This window comes from Typopeltis vanoorti, chromosome 2 (assembly GCF_054136105.1).
Source record: "Typopeltis vanoorti isolate ZY-2024b chromosome 2, IOZ_Tvanoo_1.0, whole genome shotgun sequence".
In the NCBI taxonomy this organism is placed as follows: domain Eukaryota; kingdom Metazoa; phylum Arthropoda; class Arachnida; order Uropygi; family Thelyphonidae; genus Typopeltis; species Typopeltis vanoorti.
In genome coordinates this window covers 112037245-112052574 of record NC_143550.1, presented here as the reverse complement: position 1 = coordinate 112052574, position 15330 = coordinate 112037245, and the positions used below count along the sequence as shown (strand labels likewise).

The 15330-nt window shown below is 32.9% G+C and overlaps 1 protein-coding gene across 1 annotated transcript in view; it reads right to left on the bottom strand.

Annotated features, from left to right (window-relative positions):
- The window catches only part of Cals (calsyntenin 1), a 365963-nt gene that overhangs the window by 55407 nt on the left and 295226 nt on the right, over window positions 1-15330 (bottom strand). Inside the window, exons 8-10 of the mRNA XM_090412738.1 lie at window positions 7609-7787; window positions 4514-4640; window positions 453-607 (exon numbers count right to left, since the gene is read on the bottom strand). Coding sequence (XP_090268864.1) covers window positions 453-607; window positions 4514-4640; window positions 7609-7787 — 461 coding nt within the window. The remainder of the gene's footprint in view (window positions 1-452; window positions 608-4513; window positions 4641-7608; window positions 7788-15330) is intronic.

Below are 15330 nucleotides of genomic sequence, written 5' to 3'. Positions count from 1 at the left end.
ATTACAGACTGCTCTTAATATAAATGCAATGATAATGTAATATACTACTTACAATCTAAATTTACTCTCTCTTTTTGAGGTATTTCAGAAAAGTAACAAAATCAAGAAATATCCAAGATTAAGCATATTTTGTGATAAGATAATTAATTGAAAAAGCATACAAAACTATATTCAGTTTGTGAAGCAGTGGGTTCTGTTTTGGATTGGTATATTAAATTATCAGTCAATTCAGTGGAACATACTATTAACTTATTTAGCTATCATCCACAATCATAATCCATTGCAGATCCATATCATATTTGATTGAGTTTATGGATACAAAAGCTATTTAAGTGATTTAGTCAAGCAAATATGACCATGTATTAAGTGTCAAGTACTATTTAATCAGTTTGCAAGAGCTGATAGATGCAGCAAAATCTTGGCATAGTAGTACTTCAGAAAAACCTTCCTACCATTCCAGGTTCCAGGAGATCAGCAGGTGGTACTTCAAGTCCTTCTTTGCATCGATGTAAACATGACAACACCTCTGGATTTTCTGTGCGCATTCGTAATATTGACAGCCCAGCCAAAAATCCACGGAAGTGAAATGACATTTTCTCATCTTTGCCTGAAAAGAGAAAAAAAAAATTCTGAAATGTTTCCTCATCAGAAGTACACTTTTTAAGACTATAACAGCATTATGTTGCGATTAATACGACTACTGTTATGCTATGCTTAAACAATTTTATATTCAATCTCATTTATATAAAATTTATCAATGCACTATAATGATCTATGTGCAGTTTATTGTGGCAATAAAAGGGTAAAGAAGGCTCTATTTATACATCATCAAGTGCATATCTAATAGTCAAGACAGTTCACTAGTATAAACAATAAAACTATTTGTTCTTAAACTTAATGCAATAAAAATCTTAGTGCTATTAATCAGAACCATTTTAATACAAGGCACTAATTCACTCAAATACAGTCTGTATGTTTCACAAAACTTAGCATGACATTATTATTATTACGGGTATCTCCATGGAGTCAGTAGACTCATCGCGGGAGACCCAAACTAGCAAAACAATATCTGTCATATCTCTTCTTGAATTCATTTACAGACGAAGAGCTCACAATTAAGTCAGGCAATGAATTCCACTCATTCACCACCCTCCAGGCAAAAAACCTTGTTCTGACACCTTTGTTAACCACACTCTTCTTTAATTTCCAGAGATGACCTCTTGTTCTTCCATCACTATCACACAGCTGAAACATTTCCCCTGCATCAATCCTATAAAAACCTTTTAGTAATTTGAATGTTTCTATCATATCCAATCTTCTTCGCCTATCAACCAATCTCTGCAATCCACAAGCTCTCAATCTATCAATGTAGGGAGCATTTTTTATATCACTCACCAACTTGGTCACTCTTCTCTGAACCCTCTCCACAGCCTCCTCATCTCCAAGGAATCCAGGTGACCAGACCTGAGCACAGTAATCCAAATGTGGAAGTATCAATGCTTTATAAAGGGGAATAATAACCTCTTTATCTCTGGATGTCAGTGTGTTCCTCAACAACCAAGTAATCCTATGTGCAATCTTGGACACCTTAGCAATGTGTCCTCTGAACTTCATCTCCCTATCTACCAATACCCCTAAGTCCCTAGCCTCATCAATCTCTTGGAGTACCTTTCCATCGATGTAGTACACAGCTGGTAATCTTTTAATCCCAAAATGCATGACTTTACACTTTTCCACATTGAACTGACATCCATTTTCTTTTGCCCATTTTACCAGCTTATTTAAATCCTCCTGCAAACTTTCAATATCAGCTTGATTTTTTATTGCACTACACAACTTTGCATCATCAGCAAACAACTGAATATCTCCCTTTAAGCCGTTTCCTATATCATTTATATACAAATTAAACAACATTGGCCCAAGCACAGAGCCCTGAGGCACACCACTGGTCACCTGCCTTATTCAACACCTTAAAATGTGAAATTTAACTGTTTGCCATCTAACTTCAATTCAATTAAATGGCCTATTCCCCTGATTAACACATAGTTAGACCTTGTCCTTTTAATTCCCCATTGAGGTATTGTTAGTTTTGTTTTGTTTTTTTCCTTCATACTGTTACATTTCTTCTATATCAAAACACCACTTGGTAAAAGAATGCTATGACATCTTGTTTAAAACTTCAAGATATTAAACAATTCAGATAAAATGAGAAATGACTTCCAAGAAATATCATTGGAAACATTTATATTAAATTTATAGCGCATTAAAAACATATTATAACAGATTAAAAATTTTATAACAAAGGAAGAAAAAAGATTAAATGCCCCTCCCTTCTCTCCAATCTCAGTTTAAATCCTACTAGAAACAAAAGAGAACTCAGATTCATCAGTCAGTATTATAAAAAAAAGTGCATATTAAAAATTAATGAAAGTAATAACATAGCACATAACAATCAGAATTAGTACAACAAAAAACTTGGTTCAAGTGACCACTCAGATTATTTGTATTTCATAAGCTAAAGATATATATTTCCTGCAACTACTGTGATTAAAAAAGAAAAAAAAATGAAAGAGTAAAAAAAATAAGAGTGTGCACCAAAAAAAGATATATATAATCGGGAAGTTTCAAGCTATGAAAAAAAAAAAAAAAAAAAAAAAAAATGCTAACAGAAGTGAAAAGAACAAACAAAAAAATAAATAAACAGGCCAAAGTAAAATAATGGTGTAACAAATGGCCAACAATTATATTCATGGTTTACATAAATTATATCTAAATTACAATTCAATGAATTAAAAAATTTCTCATTTTTAATTACTTATTTTAATTATTTTTAATTAAAAATAAAATTGATCTTGTTGGCAGGTCTAGGTGTTGGACATTATTCATAAATTTTAATAGTATTACCACAACAAGCAAAATTAAATTATAAAAAGTATGGCAGCAGTAATCTGCCAAAAATTTGGGAGATTGTCATCTTAAGATCAACTTTTACTCAACTGTAATACTTCTTTTATAACATTAGAGGGGTGTCAAATTAGGATTTTAGATCTTTTGTCTGTTACAATCTGGGTTGTTTCACTTACTCATTGTCACATGTAAACTGTAATATGTTGTTTTGCTCTGAAGATGCTGGTTTGAAACCCAGAGAAATATAAGCCAGTTAATAAATACCCTTTTATAATTTAGTTTTGTTTGGTGTTATAATACTGTTAAAATTAAAATAAGGCTACAACGTTTTTGAGTTAATAAATATGTTCACAGTAAATGATATTGTGAACATCTCGTTTATTTCCGCTTGTGAACCTTTCATGTTGATACTTAATAAATAATGACCTAATGAACTAGAATGGACTTAAATACTTATCTGAGAAAAGCCAGACTCAATGTTCAAATAACATGGCATGCAAAAATCTTCTTGACAACAATTAGAGAAATATTGTCAACAAATTATATTCCCTATTTTGAGAGTGTTAATAGGATGAGGAAACAACACTGGTGGCAATTATGAACATTTTCATATTATTGTTAATACTACCATTTTTAGTTAATACAAAAAAATTATGCCACATATAAATGAAATACATAAATTTCAGTTGACAACCTTTCCTTGATACATTTCTAATCCAAACACTGCATAATTTCAAGATATAAATGAAATTATAAATACAAATTTCTGATTTACAGACTTAGCATAATGAATGGTAATGGTAAATTGGTGGAACCATAATTCAGGAAATTGACAAAGCCAGAGACTTGGGAGTGTTAGTGGATAGGGAGTTAAAGTTGGGGGGGGGGGGGCACATAGCAAAAGTGGCTAAATCAGCTCATCAGATCACTTGATTACTGAAGAATACTTTGATGACCAGAGACAAGCAGGTTACTGTTCTCCTATCGAGCCTTGATAAGACCCCATCTTGACTACTGTGTGTAGATCTGGGCGGCAGGATTTCTTGGTGATGGAGAAGTAGTAAAGAGGATCCAGAGGCATGACCAAGATGGTAACAGGTGTATGGAATGAACCTTACGAGAACAGGTTGAAGTTTTGTGAGTTACAGAAACTGGCTGATAGGCAGAAAAGGAGTTATATGATTGAGAAAAGGAGTTATATGATTCAAATTACTGAGGAGTTTTTACAAGATTAATTCAGAGGGAAATTATTCAGAACAGGTCTGCTGGTGGGAGAACAAGGGATCATCCATGGAAACTGAGCAAGAGTGTAGTTAGTAAGGGTGTTAAAACTAGGTTTTTTACTTGGAGAGTGGTGAATGAGTGGAATAGGTTGCCAGTCTGTTGTGGGTGCCATGACTGTGAATGAGTTCAAAACAAAGTATGATAGATACTATGAAAATGCTGAATAGTTCTTGACATAATGTTTAGGGACCTCCCTCGATGAATCTAAGGACTCCTTGGAGTTGCCCGTAATAATAATAATAATAATAAAACTCCTTCTGAAACTAAAAGATAAATTAATGTTAATATATATGTCAGATTAAATTTCCAATTCACTACTCACCTTGCCAGCATGCACCAACTACAAATGTTGTATTGATTCCCTTTGCTGGATGTAGAGGCCAATCATCAACAATATCAGGATTATTGGTCTGACTTTTGAACTGTTGCCCATCAACATAAAGAATAGCCTGTAATAAATTGTTAAAGTATGCAAATAAATCACTTGTTGAATCTCTCAAACAGTTTTGATCCAATATTTAGATTAGGAATGTTAATTACAGCAAATTTGAAGTGTTAAAAAACTAACACCTACTTCAAATTATTTTCCTTTCCTGTATTCTCTTCAATTCTAACTGCTGACTTATAACTAATATGGACTATATATTGCTCAATATAATGCCCTATATTTAAAAACTTAAATATAGATCCTTGTTATATTTCCATGATTCTCAACTCTTTGTCTTAAAATGAAAATCTGATTGTGACAATTTCTGTTTGGCCTGAACTCAGCTTGTTCTCAAAGTTTTTCTTCTACCAATTTTTCTTAGGCTCTTTTCAAGTATGCTTGCATAAATCTTACCTGGAGCACTCAGTAGAGAAAGTCTGTAATTGTCACATTCAGTTTTATTTCCCTTTTCATAGATGAGAACCTACTCCAATCATCCAGAATTTGATCTGAATTATGCACTACAGCCACTGTAATACTTTTATAACTGCATATTTGAGCATTTCTAATTAAATATCATCTAAACCATTTGCTCTGAAGGGCTTTTGATAGCTTTGTTTCCACCTCAAGTACTGATATGTATTCCTGATTGCATTCCTGAATATTTTGGGCAAGCAGTGACAGGACACTGTTTGTTTCATTTAACAATGTTTCAAAGTAATTACTCCAGATATTCAGAATATCATTAGTTTGCTATTATGCTCAACTGAAATACATGCAGTTCTAAAAGCTATTATTACTGGAAAACTGAGTGAGTGAGAAAGAGAACTAAAGAAAGTCAAAAATTATATTACTATACTATAATCTAATAGCAGAAATTCCAAGATATAAAATCTCAACAGAACACTGCAAAATTTAACAAAACATTATTAGCTTTAAGTATCTCCTTATATTCCTTCCCACTGATAAATCCCATCAAAAAAATTTTATTTTGCAAATACCACAAATGTATTCATGAAATTCAAACAATTGTAGTAAATTACTAGAGAATACTAAAGAAAAATCTACATCAAGTAATAAAGCTCTCATTCACAGTAGTGAATTTTCGCATACTGCCTATTTTTTTTTTTTTTTTTTTTTTTTTTTTTTTTTTTTTTTACTAGTGCCATGGGTAACCTGCCAGAACAATTACAGTTTTACCCAATGAAGTTTTACATTTTAGAAAAATGTAGTGTGTGTGTAGTCAATATCAATAGGAGTGAAATTTATAGATAATCATGGCTTGGCTTAGTGCTCTATTACCATCCACAATGACCTTCCTCCCCTCCCCTATAAAGTATTCATAAAAGTTTTCAATTTCAAATTAACTTTTTTTTTTCTCCATTATCAAGATGGATTACTCTAAAGTAAGCCACCTGCACAACATCTCTTATACATATTCTTCTTCTTCATCATCAGCCATTTTCCTGTCCATTGCTGGATGGCCTCCCCCACAAAGTCCTATCTTGAGCTTTTCTATGCCACTATGTTCTGGCTATCTCTTTAGTCTTCCTGTAGTTCTTTACATCTTTGGGATACCATTCTAACATCAATTTTGTCCTTTTGTCCATTTCTGAGTGTTACTTCTTGCAGTATGACATACCCACTGTCATTTGGATCTTTTAATGGTTGTTACAGTGTTACTGTAGTCTGATTTCTGACCCAAGTATTGCACTTTCTATCTAGAATGGTAATACAGAGCAATTATCTTTCCATTTTCCTTTGGGTAATCCTTAACTTGTTCGTTAATTTTTAGTCAATTTTTTAAGGCAGATTGAGATGTTTCCTTTGAGTGCTTCATAGTGTTTTCCAGAGGCTATCCAACTAAGTTGAATTCTACATATAATTTCTTCTTCACAGCACCCCCTACTGCGATTTTTTTCCCTAGGTAAACATAGGAGGTTACTGTATTAAATTCCTGGTGTTCCATTCTTAATATTTTTTTTTTTGGTAATGTATGTATTTACATTATTTTTGTTTTATCTTTGTTTATATTTAATCTTTTCTTTTCACTTTCTGCATTCATTTCATTGATCATTTGTTATTCTTCTGAAGAGTTGCCTAAAAGAACAATGTCATCAGCAAATCAAAGGTGATATAGTTTTTTCCCCATTTACCATAATTCCTGTATTTTTAAAATCGGATTGATCCAAATAATTAAATGAAATGGCATCTCCCTGTTTAACTCCTCTTTTTTTTTTTTTTTTTAAATAGAAAATTTCATGTTTGTTCCTGATTTTGGCAAAATGGATATTCTAGTCTTTTTTTAAATTAAACAGTTAAACATCATGGCGTTTTATAGCTCAGAAGATATGAAACCAGGTAAGAAAATGTCAACTGCATGCATGTAACTGATATTTATTATCCAGTCACTTCATGCAATGAAATTAATGAGTAAGTAGTATATACTTTAGCTACCGGATAATTTTTAATATAAAGAAATCAAATATTGAAAGAGAAATAAAATTAACAAGTGTTAATTTTATTTCTAATTTCATAACCAAATAAACTGAAGTGAAACAGGATAGAAATCAAAAACCACATCAGATTATCAGTATACAACAGTCTTCAAACCAGTTTTAATATATAGATGCAAGAGTTTAGTTAGAAACAACAACAACAGATCAAAGACAATAGACAGTTTCCTAAGAAAAATTAGGAAGAAAAGAGACAAGATAAAGGAGGAACTTGACATTATTAATATTCAAGAATGGGACAATAGATATTCTCTCATTCTTCTAATATATATATAAAATAGATGTTTTAAAGCCAAAATGTCATGAAAAGACTCAGAGAAAGAGAGCAAGGGACAGTGTTGAAACCTTAATCACACTGGATTACCATAATATCCTTCGTACTCCTTGAGTTTAAATAAAGATGTTGCTAGTTTTTTTTTTTTTTTACAGTTCAAAAAGTAAATAAAATTTCTGAAAACTTTCCTGTAAACTTACCTCAGGGAAGTTTACACTGATAGCATAATGATGCCATTGGTTGTCACAGACCTCTGGCAACTTCCACCGCCATTCTGCTGGCCTAAACACACTTGGCCTTTCTTGATAGAATTCTCGCCTCAGTAGAAGAATTAGACGGCAGTTTCTCACAAAGACAGCATAGTGATGTCTGTTCATTTCTTTTAAATAAAAAATAAAATGTACTATAATAAAATACATTTTTGAATGGCCATAATTATCCACTACATAAATAGCCATATTGAAGCCATAATTATTCAGTTGCAAGTTGTAATTATTTTAGCACAGAGGGAGGAAAAATTATCCACATTTATCAGCATGTAAATAAGTTTTCCCTCTGTGAAATACCGAGTATTTAAAACTATTTTTTCCCCCCCTTGGTTCACATCAGAGATCAAGAAGTTTAAAATTTTTAATCGAAGTGCTGCATGAACATCTTTTATTGTATGAAAAATATCCTTTTCACTTGAGTATTGAAAATTATGCTGCGCAGAAATTTCAGTATATAATTTTCTTAGAATTCATTCAGAGTTGTTAAACTGATATTCACTGTACTGTTAAACAATTCAAAATTTTCATTAAAACTCATGCAAGTTCATCGTTCATTACAGCAAAACACAATCATTATTAATTTTGGCTAATTCTAATGTACCGTAATGGAAAAGAAAGGCTGTTAGAAATTAAAGTGACTATAAATTTAATGATCCGTCATCCAATTCTTTGAAAGTATCAAACTGTCCTTCCAGTTTTAATTACAAATGTTATGGTCATTTGTTAACCCAATAGGCTTTCTTGCAATATTTCTTCATGCGACTCTAATTAAGCATGTTATTTTCTTCTCAGCCTACCAACAGCGCTTCTTGTTAATATCGTGAAAATAGCAACACCACTGAAATGGAATGCGGAACCAACCCGAATTTTTTAAAAATTTTTTAATTTATTTATTATACAGTATGCACCCGTCTTTGATTCTGTAATATCTACTGCGAAATTTGTAATATTAGTTAATCAGTTTATACATCATATATCACAAACATAGTCTTATGCAGAATGAATTTAGGCATAATATACATATATAGCAAATGAGATACTGTAATTTTCTACATATATGTCACAAAGCCTGGAATTTGATTACATAAAGCAATAATAACAGCATACATATCAGACAGCATTTGTTATTATTCAAACAACGAATAATTTTCTGACTCAAGCTTTAATCCTTAGTTAACAGATTCATCTTCCACTTAATATAATATAAACAATTTAAAGTGCAAACATTCCAAAAGAACATAAAATATCTGCAAGTTCAATGAAGCAGTGACTTTTTATCTTTATTTTTCTCGTAAACTGACATGATTCCAACCAGTGGTTAAATTCTAAACAAATAAGTTCCAGGGCCCTATACAAAATAACCAATCGTATTTACCTTTGAATGCTATCTGGGAAGCTCCAAACCTACCCGTCCCTTTCATCATGCATTCATAATCAGGCGACTGTTGATATTGACTTTATATACACATTCAAAACTGTAAACAATTGTTGAATAATAATGCAATAATGTAGGCATAATTACTGTAAAGGAAGAAAAGTCACAAAACAGAAAAATGTTCCTACAAAATAACCAGTTGTATTTACTTTTGAATGCAATCCACTGGTCGAGTGTCCAGCAAGTCAGCAAATCTTTCCTTTCGTTCAGCATATTATTATTATCGCATTGCAACTGATGGGAATTCTGTGTTTCTGTAGATTTGTTACAGACCTTTTTCTCTTCAGAAACTACACATTACAAACTCGTTTTGTATTATCACTGTCATCCGAGATATTTTTCTGTTTAAAGAAGGTACTAATGTACTTATCAACAGTTGAAATACCATATTTACTCGAATATAACTCACCCTCGCATATAACTCGCACTCCTGATTTTACTTTTCAAAAAAAATTAAAAAGTTTCGCATATATCTCACACATGAAAAACAGACTTAAATACGTTCGCATTGGGCAATAGTAACTCGTTTGCAGCAGTATACAACACGTCCTCCCCAACAGCTACTATGCTGCAGAGGCAAGAAAAACAAGTACTTTTATTATGTCAGTGAATAAGGTATGAGCAGTCAGTGTAATCTATTGTTATTAATTCGATGTGTGCGAGTTCGCCCGGCAGCAATAAAATTCAACTGAACATGTTAAAATTCGAAAACGTGTTAAAACTAAGAAATATATATAGAGTGAATGTTGTTAGGACAGTTTCACATATGGAATTCGGTTGAAAAGAGTTTCAACTCAATTGTTGGCTTGCTTTTATCTTTCTGTCGCACAATCATTTGTTAATACTGCACCAATCATATGCATGTCTTAATAGCCTGCCATTGCTCTCTGTTTTGCGTTAGGCTTAATTACCGTAAAGGGAGAAAAGTCGCAAAACAGAAAAATGTTCCAGGCCCAGTGCATAAAAAAGTTCCAGAGCCGGGTCCCGGAGAGTCCCGGCTGAATTTAACCACTGATTCCGACTACATGTCCATGTTTATTTGTGTGCACGTTACATATTATAAACAAACAATATAGTTTTCTATTTTCTTATGAAGATTCTGTAACCAATTTGTCAGCTATTAATGGCAAGAAATTAATTCTGTCTTTTATTATTATTCACTTTTACGCAAGCGCAGGCCAAGATTATACCACACAGACAAATGAAACCAAATTCAATGGAATGGGATGGCTAGCCTTATTTACACAGTGCTACCTTTATCAGGAGTAACGTACAGTAAACACTCGATTTGATGGACTAATAGGGGCTAAGGGGGTGTCCATTAAATCAGAAATTTTTTTTTAAATAAAAATATTTGTAACATTATACTGGAATTTTATCAATATTAGCACTGTAATAACAAAAAAAAAAATTGTTTTACACACACTTTTACATAAGTTAATGTGAAGTTAATGTTCGATGTTGAGGTGCTTAGTTTAGGTAATCCTGCTTTGGGAAAACTATCTAGTTTTTTTGAAACTTTTGAATTCTGCTGTTTTTTTTATAATTAACTCCCTAAAATTACGAAAATGTGTGTAATAAAGTTGCCGCAGAAAGTCACGGCACGCGACAAAAGAATCAATTAGTGCAATTGGTGTGATCACGTGCTAATCATTCGCCGAACATGTTTTATGAGCGGTGACTCATTTATGTCGGCTAAATTACTAGAGTGTTTTTCCAACATATGATGGCCTATTTGCCAAAATTTGTTAAAAATAACAGGAGATGAATAACAAAAATAACCTGTTAGTTTAATTATGAGCAAATCTTGGTTAAAAGCATTTCAAAATTAACAGGGTGTTAATTTTCACATGTGACCTATGGAACGGAAATTTTGTCCGTTAAATCGAGAGTTTACTGTATATTCATTGTTTGCTGATGAAACATCAAGTTTTCGGGTGGGCCTTTCTCACACGAAAATGTAAAGCCTGAGAAGTTCTTCACATCCCGAATGCTCTGAAGATACTCAATTCTCTTCAAGAAAGCTAATTCAAAGTTTATAATGACCTTAAACACATTACATATATTACAGCAGTGAACTCTTTTTTTTTTCTTTTTTTTTTAAGATAGCGTTATAGACAAAGTTTTCGTAGCAGGAGTTTTAAACACTGGAGAATTAAATGAAAAAGAAAGAAAAAAGAAAAACTATGCCAAGTTATTTATTAGTTTTCTTTGCTGTCCTCTTTAATAAAATCCCGCTTATTGCGGTCGAAATCATTTCGCTCGAAAATTAATAAAGCATCCGATCATCCGTAGCACCAGTGGAAAAACGACACGACATTCGATTATTTGATTAAAAGAAGACCCGAGTTCGATTCTTGTATATGGGAATCGAACTCGGGTGAACTTTTTCGACTGAAGGTGAGTTAGCCGATATCAAATGAGGCAGTCCCCACCCCTTCCCCCGAAATTCATCTCGTACTTCTCTTTTAAAGTCGTTCATTGTCAGCATAATCACCAATTCTCTGACAATATATTCTACACACCATGAGAAATATCTGCTCTTCAATATTTTGCTAACTACTTTTACTCAACCTCTATGAAAAATACACTGAAAGATGAACTAAAAATACCCTCTGTATCTGCCCTGGAAAACTCTTTCACAATTTATATATCGCATCTATTTTCGGCTATTCGTAACATTCCACATTCCTTTAATCTATCCTCATATTCTATAATCCACACTCCTAAAATCATTCATATTTTTGATGTTTTCAGCATTTCGTTGAAATGCGGATCAGTGCAGTGGTTCAGATGCAGTCTGATCAAAGACATCTTTATTTCTACTTGTCAGCGTTAAAAATTTAACAGTTATCATTTGCGCTGTCGTTATCACCTTTTGCAAAATATCCTACTTCAATTCCTTATCCACTATCATATTCGCCTCACCAATATGATACACACATTGCAGTTCCTTCAGTTCGAAATACAAACCTAGCACTTCGCAACATTAAATTGCTCACCATTTTGCCCACAACAGTAATCTATTCAAATTATGAAACCATGTCAGAATCGCCATTTATCGCTCCTTTTAACTTTGTATGATCAGTAAACTGCATATCTCGTTTAATCCACCCACGAGAGCGTTAAATATCCACATAAACAGCAGTAGCCCAAGAACGGTTATGTAGCACACCAGTTGTCATCTTCTTTATCATCGGCCCTATTTATCAATACATTACTCTTTGGTAACTGTCAACTAATAAACTCTCTTGTCTCTGTCACAAACTTATTATCCGTTTCTGACCACCCTATTTTATGTAACACCTGAAGTGTGGTATTCTGTCATTTTGTTTGCGAAGTTTAGTAATATGCATCACTGCATTTATCTCAACTGCCACTTTACTACAAAAAAGGTATACGTATACGTCAAAGTAAACCAGTGTTTTCTTTCATTAATTACTGAATAATTCGTTAGTAATTAAATTACTTTATAAATTTAGGTGGCAATTAATATGAATAGGAGCTATTTTCTGTAATGCTCCGCCACAAAAAATGGCTAATTTTTATATTTTTTGCTTGTATGAATCCCACCCATGGAAGGTCATAAACCTATCACAATATCAGTTAACGTCGGTGAATTATTGGGGGGGGGGGGGGATAAATAACCTGGACATCCTGCTTTAGAGGCCAAACATGGAAGTTTTTTTCAAGCCACTTCAACATTCAGTAAGCAAGGTGATGGCCAAACATCTAGAAATGAAATTCCTACATCACTTGATATTTGTGGCAGATTTCGAAGTCAGACTTGTATTTTATGAAAGTCCTTTTTCATCCGTATTATTATATTTCAAGGAACTGATCACAATTATCGCAACGCATGGCTTGAATTTCATCAATGACTCGAAGAAATGCACAATTTCTGATTGAATCTTCAATCCGAAATTGTGCATTTCTTTAGAATTTTTTAAAAAATGCTACGTCAAAATAGACTGATTGGTAAAAGTGTAAAATTAAAATAGCTACCACACACAGAGAGAGAGAGCGATTATCAGTTAGGCTGAAATGCCTTAAATTATATCCTGAAATCTTTTTAAATCTTCCAATGAATGCAATCACCCAAAGTGGGGGAGTGGGTAGACATCCTGACAGCACAATTCAATTTCGTGTCAGGATTAGAACTGTGAAATCTCGCACTAGTATGGGGAAAGTCTATTTTTCTATTTTTCTTTGTCTTTAAAAAATACTTTTAATCATGGCATTGTAATCACTAAATTAGAGCCAGCAATAGGATCTCAAAATCCTAATGGATATGTATACAAGCATTAAATATCATATTAATACATTTTGGTAAACAGTAAATAATTTTTAAGTCAAAATTTCCATTTGCTTCACAATAAAATTTTCTGCATTAAGAACCAACTAGGCCATGGATTGCTGTACTCTTTCTAAAAAAGCAAATCTAAGAAACTCACTCAATGTTAACCTTTGAGTCTTGCGAAATAAATAGAATCACCTCAAAAAAAAAAAAAAAAACTCGTGAAGATACTTCACATCCAACCTTTGCTTTACGTCAGCGTAAAGAATTAAAACAAGAATATAATTTGTCAGTTTTACTTTTTCGTGTGTGTACATGAAATTGAGATTATATATATATTATTATTATTCCTGACACCTCCAGGAGTCCGAAGACTCATCGCGGGAGGACACCTACAACTGTCTCAACCACCACACCGAACCTCTACTACGAATCATCTCCATCAACGCCATCTACCGTCCACCTCCACCACAACTGGTATTCTATGTCTGTAAATTGCGTGTGTTCTGAAGGGCCGATTTGTCTGTATGCAGGTTGAAAAACCCTGCTACCTCCGTATGAGATCAGCTAACTCACTTTCGATTGAAATCGTCCAGATAAAGATTCCTCCCGTCGCGACGAGAATCGAACTTAGGCCTATTCCAATCGAAGGGCGCAATGTACCGTCGTTCTTCCAATGGCGCTACGGAGGCGCGTAGGGTTACCAAGTAATTTTATAAACTTGGTTATTTTACTCCTAATCCCAAGTAAGCAAACAGTTAAGTTTGCGCCTGAAACGTAGTTCAAGTCTAAAGGTGGTGCAACGTTTCAGGGCAACTCATTGTAAAGGTGGGTAAAGCTCTGATCACTAAGAGATGTATACTGCAATACATTATGGGTGGGGTCACTACCTTTTATATATATATATATATATATATATATATATATATTCGATTTAAAAAAAAAATCAAACAGTTAAGATTCAGGCGTAAAAACTTAACTGTTTGCTTACTTGGGATTAGGAGTAAAATAACCAAATTTATAAAATTACTTGGTAACCTTTTATATATATATATATCAAAATTATATACAAAAGCAAAATTACTACTCGTACCAACAATTTACGATGTCACAGTGCACTCTGAAATGTAAGTCAAGAAATCACAAAATTCAACAAGTTAATTTTTGTTTAATATGTTCGTGGGTGGCTGTGTCGCTATTAAAACATAGTAACCATCAACGAATAACAGATTCCAATTAATCTTTATTTTCTCTAAACATTAAAATGGCATCTAGGAAATTATTCTAATTAGTATACTTCTAGTGTGATTTTACTTTACTTACGCGAATATATATATATATATATATATAAACAGGTTTATTTGGATGTAAAAATCTTTCTTAAAAATAACCTCTGTAGTTTTATATATGACTGTGAAGCCCAGTGAATTTTGTTGATTATCTACGCTTGGCTTTCATCTAGCCAAGTTTGATCTCAACAAAAATAAATGTGCTCCTCTGGCAAATTATCCCTAGGGGAAGTGATGGCAAACCACGACTAGGCGGTGTGCCAGAATCACAAACACAAGAGGAATATATTCAATTCAAGTGAGAGAGAAAAAAAAATTGGATGTATAAACGTGAGTGGAAAAAATAACCGGTTTCTTGAAAAAAAAAAAAGTTAGTGTTTCATCTTTCAAAACATACATAAATACATTTCAAGGAAGTGATAACCAATATTAGTATTGCCTGCTACAGGTTGGACATCATAAGCCGGCTTACAAAACCCAGGCCAAGAATGAAAATTTGTGGGGGAGTGCAATTTTATGTGCAAGTCCATTAATTGAAATACTTTAATATTACGAATCTAATAACTTATTTTTGTAATAAAATGCAAATGCCTAAGAATTTATGTGACAGTACTGCTACCGAGAACCGACAC